Consider the following 18,025-nt stretch of genomic DNA (forward strand, 5'->3'; position numbering starts at 1 on the left):
AAATAGAACAAGTAATGTTCTTTTGGCTGTGTCTTCTTTTTTTTTTAATTTATTTTTAATCACTTGACAATGTTGTATTGTTTTCTCTTGTACAACAATATGAATCAACCATAAGTATATATTTATCCCCTCCCTCTCGAGCCTCCCTCCCACCCCACCAGCTGTGTCTTCTTGTCACAGAAGGTTGCTTTTCTTGCTACCTAGAGCTGTCTTTTGTGCCTCCTGCCACCTCTTTCCCCAACTGCTCAGATTATACTAAACTTTAGTTCCCTATTCAGAGTCATGACAGCTCTCTAATCTTTCAAGATTGGGTTCAGTAATCACTTATATATAATGAAACTTTTGGTTAAAAAAAAATCACAAAATTCTAACGATAAACTGCATTTATGCCCCTCCTTCAGTATCTTACTTAGTTTTCTGGTAAATGTCTCCTTACATCTGATTTTGAGTTTGACCTAAACGAACAATTTGGGTCATACTGTACATGTTATTTGTTCTAGAAATGCTTTTTGAATAAACACATAATTGAGTGAAAAGAGGAGAGGTGGGTTTATGAGGAAACCTTTCATTTTATCTGTTCATTTACTGTTTCTAGCAGTGAGAAGCTATATCTACATTTTTAACATAATGTATTTCAGGACTTAGTCATGGAATGAAGTCAAAGTAATTCTCCTTTAGGTTTATCTGATAATTTTACCTTTTTAAATTTTTTCTATTCCGTGGCACCTTCGGAACAGCGGTTCCCTGGTGCTCAGACGGTAAAGAACCCACCTTCAGTGCAGGAAACCTGGGTTCGATCCCTGGGTTGGGAAGATCCCCTGGAGAAGGGAACAGCTACCCACTTCAGTATTCTGGCCTGGAGAATTCCGTGGACAGAGGAATCTGGCAGGCTGCAGTCCATAGGGTTGCAAAGAGTTGGACATGACTGAGCGACTTGTATTTAGGAACAGAAGAGAAAGACTGGAGCTGATATGGTGTAGAGATAGTATATACATTTATTTTTTTGGTAGAGGGAGGAGTTGAAGTTACTGTGTGAAATAAATTAATTTTGGAGTTGGTCAAGGATTTCATTGATCATCTCAGTTTTCCTGGCTATAAAATACTTGTCGTTTAGCCCTAGCTGTCAGGTATTAAAACACATTTTAAAAAATTCCTGTTGTCTACAATTTTTTTTTTTTTGCATTTGTGGGTGTCTCTTTAAAAAGTTTTTCTTGGAGTATAGTCGATTTACACTGTTGTGTTAGTTGTACAGCAAAGTAAGTTGTACATATATTCACTCTTTTTTAGATTCTTTTCCCATATAGGCCATTATAGAGTATTGAGTAGAATTCCGTGTTATGCCTCACTTTTTATTCAAATATTTTACATTTTAGTAGTTTTTATTATGTTAAAATTAACTCTTGCACTTTTCTTTAGAGATATTTCTAATTAATCATTTGTTGGTATTATGAATGGAGCAGTATTCAACTATTGTTCTTTTTTATTTGGGAGCCATACAGGAAGCCTGCTGACTTTTACAAAAACTGTTCTGCAAATTTTCTTATGTAGTCTAAAAGCGGTTTTTTAGTTGATTGTTTCAGGGCTCCCTGGTGGCTCAGATGATAAAGAATCCCCTTGCCATGCAGGAGATGCAGATTCGATCCCTGGATTGGGAAGATCCCCTGGAGAAAGGGAATGGCAACCCACCCCTGTATTCTTGCCTGGAGAATTCCATGGACAGAGGAGCCTGGCAGGCTATATAGTCCATGGAGTCCCAGAGAGCTGGACACGACTGAGCGACTAATACTTTCAGATGTTTTAGGTATAATTATAGCATTGAAGTCATACTATTCTGCCTTTCCTGAAACAATTATCATTATTTTTGTTTCCTAGTTTACTTTTTAATCTAGATTCAGAATAATGCTGATTGATAACAGTAAGAATAGTCATTATTGACTGAATATGATTTTAAAGGAAGTACCTCATGGAGGAGTCTACCTTAAGTCTGAAAGGGATTATTTAATTGACTCATATGCATGCCTTTAAATGATTTGGTTTCTTTTTGTTATTACACTTGGTTAATATTTTCTAATTTACATTTTATTGTAATCAGACTCAGGCCAATGTAATATCCACATGTTAGAATTAAGTAAGGTTTTGTTTGTAGTGTATTTTACAACCAGTGTTTATAGGTGTTCCACAAAAAGATCGAAAAAAAGGCATAGTTTCTGTAAGTTTACAATTTTTATTTGTGTCTTTTAAAGTCAGCTTTATTAATTATATAATTCTAATTACATTTCCACTTCTGCTTTAGTGGAAGTCAGATTGAAGTGGTAAAGACACACTGATTGATTTTGTTGCTGTTCTTCAGCACATAAAGTTTAATTTTCTGTTTCAGGACTGTATAATAGTTGATATTGTATAATTGTATCAGGAGATGAGTAACCTCCGATGTTCTCTTTTTGTGATGTTAGTGGCCATCCTGCATCTGTTATAGATTGCAAAATGGTGATACCTTTTATTCTTTATGAACTTAATTTGAACATCTTTTGCAGTTAATTATTGTGATTTATGGGGCTTCCCTGGTGGCTCAGATGATAAAGCGTCCGCCTGCAATGCGGGAGGCCCTGGGTTCAAATCCCTGGGTTGGGAAGATCCCCTGGAGAAGGAAATGGCAACCCACTCCAGTATTCTTGCCTGGAGAACCCCATGGACAGAGGACCCTGATAGGCTACAGTCCATGGGGTCGCAAAGAGTCAGACACGACTGAGCAACTTCACTTCATTTATTGTGATTTATGGTCTCACTTTTGGCTGATGAGAACAACTTGACTCCTATGCTCTTATTTATTTAAAAAATTGCTTTGGCTACTGTGCTGCTTGAAAAATCTTACTTCCCCCACCAGGAATTGAACTTGGACCACAGCAGTAAAAGCGCTGAATCCTAACCACTGGACCTCCAAGGAATCTCTCCTGTGCCCTTTTAAGTAGGAGTTGAGTAGTCTTTGATAAAGGGTCTTTTAATTAAGATAATAGTAGAAATGCAGAAATATTAATTACCTAGTTATAAGCATTGTACAGCAGAAGTTGATATGAAATATTTTTACATGTTAATTTTAATTATAATAGATAATGCCTGTTTCCTTTAAAACAGTTTGTATAAACAGAGGTATACAGAAGAACATGAATCAGTATGATCATCAAGAAGTAATATTTTTAGTGTTTGTTTTATTTTTTAATCCTAATGCATGAATGTTTCTTTTTGTTTAGTTACATATTGTGAATGTTTTGTATCATGATATTTTATATGATGTTACATTTGATGTCTATAAAATTCTTTGAAAACAATTTTAAATGACTGCACTGTAGTCTAAAGGCACAAACCACAAATTTAACAAATTTATTTAACAAATGAATTTAACAAATCATTCCTTTATCAGACTTTTAGGTTTTTCCCCAAGAAATACTTATTATTGCAAATGTGCATTGAAAAGATTTTTGGTATTTTGACTTTGATATTCTGAATTTTTATTTAGGGCATATTGCTGGATGTGATTTTTTTTTTTAAATCATCCACAAATGCTTTTAAGTACTTTTCAATGACAGTATTTAAATTCTGGCTTTTAAAATTTCAAGTTAAAGTTTCATTTTTTGTCTTTTAAGTAGGACTACCCAAAGTAAAGCACTTACTTAAGATTAAATTTCTTTGCCAAATGTCTTATATGTTTTATAATAACACAGTCTTAATGTTGCTTTAAAATGATGTTAATTTTACTTTTATTTGTGGATATATTTAGAACCTTAGAAACCAAGTGATTACCTTGAAGAAAAATAATTGATGAATGACGAAGCCTGTATTGAAAACCAATTATTTTTAGCCTCTAGTTAAGCTCTAATTCTTAGTTCATGTCAATAGTACTGTATAATCTTATACTTTTTACTTAAATTTTCTAGAAATATATAGTAAACTTATCTTCAGGATGTATAGTAGAAAACTGTGACAACATTGCACATTTGATTATATAATGACTGTTCCTGGTATGCTGCTGTCTTTACTTGAGATTAAAACATAAAGCGTTTTACTAATAACACTATAAGGTTGTGAGGAGGAAGCAGTTGAAAAGTGCTTCTGATTTTACTGTGTTTTCCTCCTGTGGGAGGATGGAACCTAATGACTTGTCATCTATATATTCTGGATAGTTTAAGAAAATATCCTATTTGAAAATTCAGTCATGACTGTTATTAAGGTTTTGAAGTATTTTGATAGAAATTTTTAGTCCTAAAATTTAATGTGCAAATTAATTGGGAAAAGGGAATGGACTGTCTCTAAATACAATCTAAAGTAGAATTTTTGAATAAATATAAGGAAAAAACAACTAGAGTAGTTTTAAGTGAAGACTCTCAGTCTCTACTCTGAATAGTTTTTTAAATTTCCTTTTTCAAGAAAGAAAAAAGAAGCAACTTTATTGCATTTACCACTCCCGGTATTTTTGATGGACTAGTTTTGATGGGCTTCTCTGGTGGCTCAGATGGTAAAAAATCTGCCTGCAGTGCAGGAGACTTGGGTTCTATCCCTGGATTGGGAGGATTCCCTGGAGAAAGGGAATGGCAACTCACTCCAGTATTCTTGCCTGGAGAATCCCATGGACAGAGGAGCCTGGCAGGGTACAGTCCATGGGGTTGCAAAGAGTCGGACACGACTGAGTGATTAACACATACAATTTTAAGATAGAGCCCAGGAATGTGTGTCTTAAACAGTCTAATGTCTAGTGAACATTTATGAGGTGATGTCAAGGTTTTCCAGAGTGGCTATAAAAAGTGGTTTTGTCCTATTCTCACCAAAACTGGGTATTGTGGGCTTTTTAATTTCAGCCAGTACGGTGGTGTGAAGTGGTACCCTATTGTAGTTTTAATTTGCATTTACTGATGAGTGATGATGTTGAGTGTCTTTTCATGTGCTCATCAAGTCATCTGGATGTTGGCTTTCCAGAAGTGCCTACCTGAGTCTTTTGCCCATTTTTTTTTTTTTATTTGTTTGTGCTATTTCTTATTGACTTGTAGGAGTTCTAATGCAGTTTGAGTGAATGCTTTATCAGGTAGGTATGTGTTCCAAATACCTGATTCCAAGTATCTTCGAACTGTCTTTCACTTTTCATGGTATTTAATTGTGAATAGAAGTTCCTGATTTTAATGAAGACCAGTTAACTTTCTTTTAGTACCTCTGTGCTTTTCAGAAGTAGCATTCTTGGGCTGTGTTTTGATAAATTCTGAGACAGGAATTACTTTCTGGTTGGGAAGAACTATTTGCTGTTAACAGGGGAAATAAGTTTGTGAGTAATCCCCCTAAAGTTTTTGGTTTTGTTAGCAGTCCTAGCTCCTCTGAGGATTCCCCTGTTGGTCTCTTCATAGTATTGAATTTTGGAGTTTATGAATTTTGTGTCCTTCATTTTTACACAATTTATATACTGCAGCAAAAGTGATGTGCTTGTAGGTAAATTATTTCAAAGGCTTAGAGCAGTGTTTCTCCAGTTTTTCCACAGAAATGTCTTAGCCACAGGGGAGAGTAAGTGCCTAACCACAAGGGCACTTGGAGCCCTGACAAGGCCTGAGGTAGCCACTGGGAACAAGAGATGTTTCTTTGCAAAATTCTGTTTTATCTTTAAGATATATACTGTTTCTTATGGATATGGTTTGTTTTCGTTTGAAAGTAGCATTTAGATGATTCTGGCTTTTACTCCTCAATTTAGAGTGAAATTGAGAGAGACTTCAGGAGTTTGTACCAGGCTTTTTCAGCAGTTTGAAGTACCTCTGGCAGCCCTGGGCTTAGGGTCTTTGTGTATTGTCTTCATTAGCCCAGTTACTTTCCCTGGCCTAGGTGCTTAAGAAACATTCACTGAAAGGTAAAACATCTCCGGTCTCATTGCTGCTCACCCTATACTGGTTAGATGTCTAGTACTAAGGTGAAATCATGGGATTATACCTTGGATGGACAGACAAGAGCTGAATAAATACGCAGCTGCCTGAGAAAATAAAGAGTGCTTTTACTGAACCAAGAATTTTGAGGATTTTCTAGAAAAAGAAAAACAGTTATTCTCACTTTAGAAATTAAATGTGAGTTTAATTTGATCATAGTTAATGGGAAGTGCTAAAAATCATATAAGGAATATTAATGCTTTTTTCTTGATTTGTGTATTTGTCTGTAGAATGGTCTTCCTCAAAGGATTTTATGATTTTAGGCATCCAGTAATTTGTTCTAAGTTTAAGTTTGGTTTCTAAGTAGTTAATCCTTAACTATGCCATGGTCATTCTTGCTTTTGGGGACACTTTTTCCTTCAGTTTGCTTATAGTTGACACTTTTGATTACATTGAGTCTCTAAAGTTAAAAAAAAGAATGAAAACGTACAATTTTGAGATTAAAAACTGTACTTTTTGTAGCAATTTAATTTTATTATAGTTATGAGTCTAGAAACAAATAGTACAAGTTAGATAACTTGCTGTATTGTTTTAGATTCTTAGTAAGCCTGCATCAAAGATTCTTGTGGTTAAAACAGTAAACTTTTATGTCTATACTCTTTTCTTCTGTTTTATTGTGCTTTGATGTGGTGTTTTAAATTAGTTTCAGTAAGTCCTTAAATAGGTTATTATCTTGAATGAGCATTGTTTAATAAGGGAAAGGTCCAGAGGGATTCTTTTCAGGTTATTGTGACAAAAAGCCAGTTAAGACCATACAACAATAAAGCATCAGTGTTATAATTGGTCATTAGAATTTTTTTCCCCCGAACTTTAAACTTTTTATTTTGTATTGGGGTATAGCCAATCAACAGTGTTGTGGTTGTTTCAGGTGGACAGCAGAGGGACTCAGCCATGCATGTACACATACCCATTCTCCCCCAGACTCCACTCCCATCCAGGCTGGCACGTAACAGTGAGCACAGTGCCACGTGCTTATACAGCAGGTCCTTTGATTATCCATTTTGAATATAGCAGTGTGTTCATGACCTTCCCAAAGGCCCTGACTGTCCCTCCCCACAACCATAAGTTCATTTTTTTAAGTCTGTGAGTCTCTTCCTGTTTGTAAGTAAGTTCATTTGTATCAGTTTTTTTAAAAAATCCCAGATATAAGAGATGTCATACATGATTTCCCCTGTATTTGACTTACTTCACTCAGTGTGACACTCTCTAGGTCCACCATGTTGCTGCAGTAGCATTACTTCATCCTTTTTAATGGCTGAGGAATATTCCATTGTATATATGTGCCACATCTTCTTTATCCATTCCTCTGTTGATGAACATTTAAGTTGCTTCCATGTCTTGGCTATTGTAAACAGTGCTGCAATGAACATTGGAGTGTGTGTATCTTTTCAGATCATGTTTTTCTCTGGATACATGCCCAGGAATGGGATTGCAGGTCATTAAAGGTTGATGAGAATTCAGTTATCATTAGAGGTTTCTTGTCAATAAAATACTTATTTGGTACTCTCTCAATTAAAATCCAGAGTAAATCTTTCCTGCACAATGATGAATGGATACAAAATAACATCAAAGACATTTGAAATTAAAGTGTAGCAATACATATTGTTTTTAATTGTGGCAAGCTCTTAAATTTACCCTCTTAACAATTTTTAAGTGTAGTATGTTGGAGAAGGCAATGGCACCCCACTCCAGTACTCTTGCCTGGAAAATCCCCTGGATGGAGGAGCCTGGTGGGCTGCAGTCCATGGGGTCACTAAGAGTCGGACATGACTGAGGGACTTCACTTTCTCTTTTCACTTTCATGCATTGGAGAAGGAAATGGCAACCCATTCCAGTATTCTTGCCTGGAGAATCCCAGGGATGGGGGAGCCTGGTGGGTTCCCGTCTATGGGGTCACAGAGTTGGACACGACTGAAGCGACTTAGCAGCAGCAGCAGCATGTGGTATTGTTAAGTGTGTACATTGTTATGCCACGGATCTCTAGGACTTTTTCATCTTGTATGACTGAAACCCTGTTATCTCCCTGTCTCTGCCTTTCCAGCCCCTGGCAACCATCATTCTGTTTCTGTGAGTTTGATTACTTTAGATATTACATATAAGTGGTAATCATCCAGTATTTGACTTTTTTTGATGTCTTATTTCACTTAGCATAATGTCCTCAAGGTCCATCTATGTTTTAGCATGTGATGGCCTTCTTCTTAAAGGCTGAATAATATTCCTACACATATATATGTGTGTGTGTATGTGTGTGTACATACACACCCATATTTTCTTTATCCATCTGTTGATGGACATTTACATTACTTCTGCACCTTGGGCATGTGACTAATGCCCCAGTGAACAAAAATGTGTCACCATGTATCTATTTTTAAAGTCTGTATCAATTTTTCTTTTCCAGATATATTCGACTTTATGGGAGAAAATTTAGCAAAGAAGATCATGTTCTTTTTATCAAGTTATTATATGAGCTGGTATCAATTCCAAAACTGGAAATCAGCATGATGCAGGGATTTGCCCGTCTCTTGATCAACTTGTTAAAGTAAGTCCATTTGTTGTAATTTCTGGTAAGATTTTTTTCTTTCTTCAAGATTTAAGGGAATGAGGAAAGCCAAGTGTTCTTTGGTAAGACCAAGTCACAGGTTACCATTTTGGAGAAAGATTGTAGAAGACTTTATCATAAGTTTAAACTACATGTGTTAATTAACCTTTTAACTAAAATTCTTTTTCCTCCATGAAGCCTTCTCTTCTCTAGCACACACACTGAACTATATGTTGTCTGATTGTTTCATTTATACTAATTAGCTTCCCTTATGTAAGTTGTAAGTTCCTTGCGAAGACAGGGATCATTTATTCTTTTCTTATCCTGGACACCAAGCACAATTCCAGAAACAGGGAGTACTCCATAGATAGTACGGGAAAGTATGAAATTCATCTACAGTAATGGTGGCACAAATTGTAATGCCTCTTTTTTCAATTATTAATTTATTTTAATTGGAGGCTAATTACTTTACAGTATTGAATGGTTTTTGCCATACATTGACATGAATCAGTCATGGGTGTCTATGTCCCTATAGGGTTCAGGTCCCCTATCCTGAACCCCGCTCTCGCGTCCCTCCCCATCCCACCCCTCAGGGTTGTCCCAGTGCGCCGACTTTGAGTGCCCTGTTTCATGCATCAAACTTGGACTGGTGATCTATTTCACATACAATAATATACATTTCAATGCTGTTATCTCAAATCATCCCACCCTTGCCTTCTGCCACAGAGTCCAAAAGTCTGTTCTTTGTATCTCTTTTGCAGTCTCACATATAGTGTCATTGTTACCATCTTTCTAAATTCCTTATATATGCGTTAATATACTGTATTGGTATTTTTCTTTCTGACTTACTTCACTCTGTATAATAGGCTCCAGTTTCATCCACCTCATTAGAGCTGATTCAAATGCATTCTTTTTAGTAGCTGAGTAATAGTCCACTGTGTATATGTACCACAGCTTTCTTATCCATTCATCTGCTGATGGACATCTAGGTTGCTTCCATGTCCTAGCTATGGTAAACAGTGCTGCAATGAACATTGGGGTACCCATGTCTCTTTCAGTTCTGGTTTTCTCAGTGTGTATGCCCAGCAGTGGGATTTCTGGGTCATAGGGCAGGTCTATTTCCAGTTTTGTAAGGAATCTCCACACTGTTCTCCATAATGGCTGTGTAATGCCTCTTTTTATGTGGTGCCCTTTGAGGTTTGAGCAGCAGCAAAAGTCCTGTGCGTTGTTCTTCCTACTGACGTGTTTTACCAGTGAATGGCTGAGGATGGGGGAAAGCAAAACCCACTGTGATGACAGCAGCATTTAACAACTGCCTGCCCTGTATAGTGTGTAATGTGCACACTCTTTCTTTAATTAGGAAAAAGGAACTTCTTTCAAGAGATGATTTGGAGTTACCTTGGCGACCACTTTATGACATGGTGGAAAGAATATTATATTCCAAGACAGAACACCTGGGATTAAATTGGTTTCCTAAGTAAGTATTTCCATTTAAAGTACTTTTGGGAGAGCACTTTTGGGGCTTGATACTAGTTGAGAAATGTTGGATTACTTGAGATAAGCAAGCAAATATACATTTTAATGTGCTCATTTCTATGTAACTTGACTCCTAAAACCGTTTATTGCCCTCTTGAAATTAAAAGACGCTCCTTGGAAGAAGAGCTATGACAAACCTAGACAGCATATTAAAAAGCAGAGACATTACTTTGCCAACAAAGGTCCATCTAGTCAAAACAGTGGTTTTTTCAGTAGTCATGTATGGACTGCTGGAGAATTGGACTATAAAGAAAGCTGAGTGCCGAAGAATTGATGCTTTTGAACTGTGATGTTGGAGAAGAGTCATGAGAGTCCCTTGGACTGCAAGGAGATCCAACCAGTCCATCTTAAAGGAAATCAGTCCTGAATATTCATTGGAAGGTCTGATGCTGAAGCTGAAACTCCAGTACTTTGGCCACCTCATGTGAAGAACTGATTCATTGGAGAAGACTCTGATGCTGGGAAAGATTGAAGGCAAGAGGAGAAAGGAACGGCAGGATGAAATGGTTGGGTGGCATCGCTGACTCAATGGACTTGAGTTTGAATAAGCTCTGGGAGTTGGTGATAGACAGGGAGGCCTGGTGTGCTGCAGTCCATGGGATTGCAAAGAGTTGGATACGACTGAGCCACTGAACTGAACTGAACTTATATCTGAAACTGCAGTTAAGAATTTCCCACCACTGTATTTCTTAACAACTAAAGTTCATCAGCATACCTGCCAAAGAAAACGAGAGATTTTTGTTTGAAATCTAGTATTTTGTCACTAAAAGTAATGCACATTTGGCATTCTTCATAGTATATCCACATGTGTTTTAATTCTTCAGCTAAAATGAATGCTTCAGAGAGGAGCTTTGCCTATTCCAGGGGGACCCACATCCCAGAGCACAAACACTTATAGTTAAAGAAGCATCAGTTTCAGAGCACGGTCAAATGTGCTCCTTGGTTTATATAATTTCCTAGTAATGTTTAGACATTCCAAGATTATAAATCTCTGGGTGTTTATGGCTTCTTGTGCATACATCTTGACTCTTCCAGATCTCTCATTTTGGTACGTTTTATATTTTATTCAGAACCTTTACAGAGCACAGTGTGATGATCTGTCCTGTTTTGAATAATAGTGATTTCAGACTTGACTGCACAGTGTCATTTATCCCTGTTAACAATTTGTCCGGTTGTGATCTACCCCTTAAATTTCTTAATCTTTGCATGTTTTACTTGAATTTGTAATTGAGGTTTATTTTTAGGAAATCTTTTCTTGAACTTTTAATAGCTATTTCCTTTTATTATCTAGAGTAGTTTGTTTTATATATATATGTACTCATTTCCTGAAGAACATCATTTTATATGCCTGTATTTTTTCTTTCTCTCTTTTATAAATTAAATCTTTAAACATTTACTTCTTTCTTTTTTCTCTCAGTCCTAGACATGTTTACATGCCTACCCAGGTCAGTGCATTTAATTATTAGGCTTCACTTAAGTCAGCAGTCTTAAGTGAATTTATTTGGAAAATGACGGCAAATGGCAGACTCTAAAAGATATTCATGTCATAGGTAAATAGTGAAATGATTTAATGAAAAGAGTAAATAAATATAGGTAATTGTGAACTTAGGCCCTAACTCTTTTTGGACAGTGGTCACAAATATAATGGTCAGAAGGCATTTATATCCTGAAGACTCCATGTGTTAAAACAAAGAAACCCATTTCAGTGATAAAAATGGCAAAACCTGTCATAAAACTAAATGGTAAAATGTCCAAATGTGTTTTTACTAATATTTATTATGAAAACTCAAAATTTAACATGAAGGATTACTTTTGAGTTTTATTTCTGCTGGAAGGAGCGTGGCACAGACTGGATTGACTAGACCTTAAAATACGAGCCCATTGAACTTTTGATTAGAATCACCATTTCATAGATTTCAGAAACCTTTAAACTGTGTTCAAATCAGTTATCTTTCTGAAATTTTCCTGGCTGATTTTTTGACTACCTCTGAAAGTGTTTGATAAATCATGTGGGAGAGAAAGCAATTCCTTCAGTAATTTCTCCTTTTTCAGTAGTTCTTTTACTTGCTTCTTTATAACCAAGTGTCATACCTCCTGTCCTGACAGGTGTAACATTCCAGAGGCAGCCACTGTCCTGACAGGTGTAACTTTCCAGAGGCAGCCACTTTTTTTTTTTTTTTTAGTATTATATGGTTATTCATGAATACCTGTGGCTTTCCTCTCCAGCAATGCCACTGTTTTCCTGGAAATTTTGTTAAAGCTTATAACTGTTAGTGTTAGGTATTGTTTGTAGTTCTTCCCATTCATCTTGGTACTAATTACCAAGTTATTTCCTTAACTTCACATTATCCCTGTTGTTATGGAAACCTTCCTTAAAAGTTTCACCTTAACTGTTCTTGGTATTTTGAGGAGACATCGAGTCTTTGCCAAAATCTTTTGCTTTAAAGCCATGACTCTTGACTCAAATAGACTCAGCAACTCCTGTTGTATTCTATAGATAACTATTCCAAAGTGAAATTCATAAGTAACATGACCTTTCTACACTCAAAAATAAATATAAATTATGTTTTAACCAAAAAAGAAATAATGGGAAAAGAAATAAAGGGAAAGATATCCCAATTGAATGCAGAGTTCCAGAGACTAGGAAGGAGAAATAAGAAGGCCTTCTTAAATGAACAGTGCAGAGAAATAAAGGAAAACAATAGAATGGGAAAGACTAGAGATATCTTCAAGAAACTTGGAGATATCAAGGGAACATTTCATACAAGGAAGGGCATGGTAAAGGAAAGAAAAGGTGAGGACCTAATAGAAACAGAAGAGATGAAGAAGAGGTGGCAAGAATACACAGAAGAACTATACAAAAAAGGTCAAAGACCCTAATAACCACCATGGTATGGTCAGTCACCTAGAGCCGAACATCCTGGAGTATAAAGTCAAGTGGACCTTAGAAAGCATCACTATGAACAATGCTAGTGAAGGTGATGGAATTCCAGTTGAGCCATTTAAAATCCTAAAAGATGATCCTGTTAAGGTGCTACACTCATTATGTCAGTAAATTTGGAAAACTTTTCAGTGTCCATAGGACTGGAAAAGGTCATTTTTCATTCCAAAGAAGGGCAGTGCCAAAAAATTGTCAAGCTACTGTACAGTTAGGCTCATTTCACATACTAGCAGGGTTATGCTCAAAATCCTTCAAGTTAGGCTTTATCAGTATGTGAGCAAAGAGCTTTCAGATGTATAAGCTGGATTTAGAAAAGGCAGAGGAACTAGAGATCAAATTGCCAACATCTGTTGGATCATCGAAAAAGTGAGAGTTCCAGAAAAACATCTACTTCTGCTTCATTGACTATGCTAAATAAAGCCTTTGTGTGGATCACAACAAACTGGAAAATTCTTAAAGAGATGTGAATACCAGACCACCTTACCTGCTTCCTGTGAAACCTGTATGCAGGTCAAGAAGCAGCAGATAGAACTGGACATGGAATACTGACTGGTTCAAAATTGAGAGAAGAGTATGAAAAGGCTGTATATTGTCAACCTGCTTATTTAACTTATGTGCAGAATACATTGTGTCAATGCCAGGCTGGATGAAGAACAAGCTGGAATCAAGATTGCTGGGAGAAATACCAGTAACCTCAGATATGCAGAAGATACCACTCTAATGGCAGAAAGTGAAGAGCTAAAGAGCCTCTTGATGAAGGTGAAAGAGTAGAGTGAAAATGCTGGCTTGAATCTCAACATTCGAAAAATGAAGATCATGTCATCTGACCCTATCACTTCATGGCAAATAGAAGGGGAAAAAGTGGAGGCAGTGACAGACTTTATTTTCTTGGACTCCAAAATCACTGCAGATGGTGACTGCAGCCGTGAAATTAAAAGACGTGCTCCTTGGAAAGAAAGCTATGACAAACCTAGACAGCGTATTAAAAAGCAGAAACATTACTTTGCCGAAAAAGGTACATCTAGTCAAAGGTATGATTTTTCCAGTAGTTATGTACAGATGTGAGAGTTGGACCATAAAGAAGGCTGAGTGTCAAAAATTGGTGCTTTTGAATTGTAGTGCTGGAGAAGACTCTTGAGAATCCCTTGAACAGCAAAGATCAAACCAGTCAATTCTAAAGGAAATCAGTCCTGAATATTCTTTGGAAGGTCTGATGCTGAAGCTGAAGCTCTAATACTTTGGCTACCTGATGCAAAGAGCCGACTCATTGGAAAAGACCCTGATGGTGGGAAAGATTGAAAGCAAAAGAAGAGGGTGGCAGAGAATGAGATAGTTAAATAACATCACCGACTCAATGGACATGAATTTGAGCAAACTCTGGGAGATAGTGGAGGACAGAGGAGCCAATGTGCTACAGTCCATGGATTGCAAAGAGTCAAACACAGCTTAATAACTGAACAACAACAAAGTTTACATGAAGCAATCTGTATTTCAAACATGTATGCACTATTACACTGTAAAACAGTATGGTATTCAGATTTTACATCTATTTATAATGAGTAAGTTTGAATTTATAAGTAAAAAAGGTCAAAACATTCTGTATCAGAAGTACAAGAAAAGGTAAGAGCAGTATTTTAGTGGACATTAAAATAAAATTTAGTACTAGGATACAAAATAACAGATCATACATCTGATGAGAGAGAGAGAAATAACTTTTAACTTCAGACTACTGCCTGGGAAAAAAGGAAGTAAGATACTCTGGCAGGTGAGCTGACCTTATTTATAACATAGTGAAAAAAAGAGTGTTAGTTGCTCAGTCATGTCTGACTCTTTGTGACCCCATAGACTGTAGCCCACAAAGCTCCTCTGTCCACGGAATTCTCCAGGCAGGAATACCAGAGTGGGTAGTCATTCCCTTCTCCAGGGGATCTTCTCAATCCAGAGATCAAACTCTGGTCTCTCGCATTGCAGACACATTCTTCACAGTCTGAACCCCCAGCGAAGCCCCTATTTATAACATAGTGTCACAGTGATTCTTTATGTAATTATGTGGGATAGTTACTAGTATTTCCAAAGATTATTTTTGAACATTATTACATGTGAAAGAAATAGAGGCAAAGGATGAATTGAGAAAAGACACATTAGTATATGAAGCCATATAAAATTTGTGCAGTTGACTTTTGCCAACATAAATAATGTCAGTGTGCGATTTTTACAGCATGAATAGCCTTTTGTGCCCTATCCAAAAAAGATGACAGTCCAAAAAAACATGACGCATTTCAACAACAAACTATTAATGAAGTTCTGTGATGTCCTCATTTTTTATATATCACTAACTGCCAATGATACTTGGTTCTAAGACTTAATCATTAATATTAGTTACATGTAGTGAAGTCACTCAGTCGTGTCCGACTCTTTGTGACCCCATGGACTGTTGCCCACCAGGCTCCTTGGTCCATGGGATTTTCCAGGCATGAATACTGGAGTGGGTTGCCATTTCCTTCTCCAGGGGATCTTCCCGACCCAGGGATTGAATCCAGGTCTCCAGCATTGTAGGCAGATGCTTTACCGTCTGAGCTACCAGGGAATATTTATATGCAAATCTGCCGTCTATGAGGTCACACAGAGTCGGATACGACTGACGTGACTTAGCAGTAGCAGCAGTATATGCTCAAGGATTTGGTTTCGGCAAATCAGATGTGGCAGCAGAACTGTCATTATGCTGTAATTTTTTTCTTTAGAAATCATGAATAACCTTAGGTAAAATTTTCAGCAAAACAAAGTACAGACTTCCTTCAATTTATATGTTAGTTGTATTCCTAGAGATTCGATGTCTGTTAATAAACTGTGAAAAATAGTTAACGTTAAAACAGTTATCTTTTATGTTCAAAAAGTTTTAATCTATATGACCATGTATTGAGATATTTGAAAGTCTTGCAATAATAATTTTTTGTTGAGTTTGGCTGTTCCGTGAATTGCCGGATATCTGGTATACATGGCTTTAATCACTAAAGTTTCAATGAGTCCTCCCTACTAATTGTGATAATCAAAAATGTCCCTTAACATTTCCAGAATGCTCCCTGCATGTGGTTAAAGTCTTAGGGATTTGTTTTCTCTTTTCTTGCTTCCATGCAAGTTAAAGTTTCCTGCCTCATAAATCAGCCCTTCCTGTTTTCTTACCACTAGTCCAGCACTTTCTTTTTTTCTGTTTTTAATTCTGTAAGATGCAGGTCTTTTAGTTTCCAAACTAGTATTCTTCCTGTTCCTATGCATCTCAGACTGTCCATTTAATACCTCCTATCCTTTCCCCAAAGAGGTTTCCTAAGAGGTATGGTATGAGAAATTTCTTGGAATTTTTACATTTTATCTTAAACATTCATTATTAAGTCATGTTTTCATAAGTAAAAATTTCTTCCCTATGTATCTCTTAACTGAAGTTGATGCTCCAAGAAGATGAGCTCTATTGGCCTAATAAACATTCATTATTAAGTCATGTTTTCATAAGTAAAAATTTCTTCCCTATGTATCTCTTAACTAAAGTTGATGCTCCAAGAAGATGAGCTATATTGGCCTAATAAACATTCATTATTAAGTCATGTTTTCATAAGTAAAAATTTCTTCCCTATGTATCTCTTAACTAAAGTTGATGCTCCAAGAAGATGAGCTATATTGGCCTAGTGGCTTGAAGTACTTACATGCCGGGCTGTATGCTTCCACTAAAAGGAGCACACATTGTGAAGTGCAGCTCTGTTGATGCACCTCTTTTTAAAACTGGTGATTATTGTTCCAGTTTTAAGGAATCAGAGATAATACTGGGAACTACTTTTGAGGGGGCACTTTCTTGGTGAGAGGCCGCACTGTAGGACAAAATGTGAAGCTTAATGTGTCTTCTGTTTAAAAAACAAGGTAGAAAATTATACTTAAAAACAGTTTTTCAGGACTATAATTCTTTTATTCATTGTCTCTCATTTCTTGTAATCTTTTTACTGTTATTATCATATTTTACTTCTCTGCAAAGGAGAACCTGTTACAGTATTTCCATTCAGGTCACACTGTATAAAGTTATAACAATTAACTTTGAAAGATTTTTTAATTCATTGGTTCTTGGACTTTTCTTCATCACATTTACCTGGATTTTTAATACCAGAGGAATCTAATGGTCTTGGTTCTTATGCAGAAATATTAGAGATACTATTTGGAGAGCCAGATAACAGTACTTTTGGTTCCTCATGGATAGTCTCTGTCCACTGAATTTCTAAGATGTGGGGTCACTGAAAACATTTAAAAACGTACTTTCCACTTAAGATTCTATTTATCAATAATACAGTAGAATAGCAAGTGTTCATAAACAAGGGATAGAAGTGTGACTTTTTATAAACATTTTATTTTAGAAAATTTCTTAAAGAACCCTTTAATATGACATGCTTTTGGAATTGGTATTTTGTTTTGAGTACTTTCGTCTTAGATGTATTCTGACACATTTTGAAACAGTTCTGTCAGCTGACTGCATGTGTTCATAACTATTTTTAGAATACTATTTTAGTAATCAAAAGTGAAAGGTTGCTTCATTTGTTAACTGTTTGTCTTTCAAGTCTTAAACTCCTGTGCCTTATGTATTTGTCTTTACTGAAACCACTGCTTAGAATGCCATGCATTTCAACATGATTTTAAAAGCTGGTTCCATTGTTTGGAACAAGGATTATAAACTTGCTTCTCTTTTCCCTTGGTCTTCTCTGTCCCATCCTCCTCCTTCTCCTTTGCTTCCTTTCCCTCTTTGTCCTCCTTTCCTTTTGCCTCAGGGGCAAGATACCCTTTTTATTCTCATCTGTCTTACTTCCTACTGGATAAACAATTTGTAGGGGTTTTGTTTATTATTATTCAATAGAAAAATTAAAATTGGGGAAGATCTAGGTAGCTGTGAACTTAATACTAGCAACTTAAGAGCTGTTTATTGTTTACTTCATAAAAGAAGCATTTGAATCTTCGGGTCATGGTTTTATGTCATGAAACAGTGTTCCATGCACTTAATTGGAGTAGCATATTACAAGTTACAAATGT

At 36.3% G+C, this 18,025-nt stretch overlaps 1 protein-coding gene across 1 annotated transcript in view; it reads left to right on the forward strand.

Moving 5' to 3' along the window:
- Positions 1-18,025, forward strand: part of PSME4 (proteasome activator subunit 4) — a 100,306-nt gene that overhangs the window by 13,199 nt on the left and 69,082 nt on the right. Inside the window, exons 2-3 of the mRNA XM_014482025.2 lie at positions 8,350-8,490; positions 9,851-9,967. Of these exons, the coding sequence (XP_014337511.2) occupies positions 8,350-8,490; positions 9,851-9,967 (258 nt within the window). The remainder of the gene's footprint in view (positions 1-8,349; positions 8,491-9,850; positions 9,968-18,025) is intronic.

This window comes from Bos mutus, chromosome 11 (assembly GCF_027580195.1).
Source record: "Bos mutus isolate GX-2022 chromosome 11, NWIPB_WYAK_1.1, whole genome shotgun sequence".
NCBI classification, from domain to species: domain Eukaryota; kingdom Metazoa; phylum Chordata; class Mammalia; order Artiodactyla; family Bovidae; genus Bos; species Bos mutus.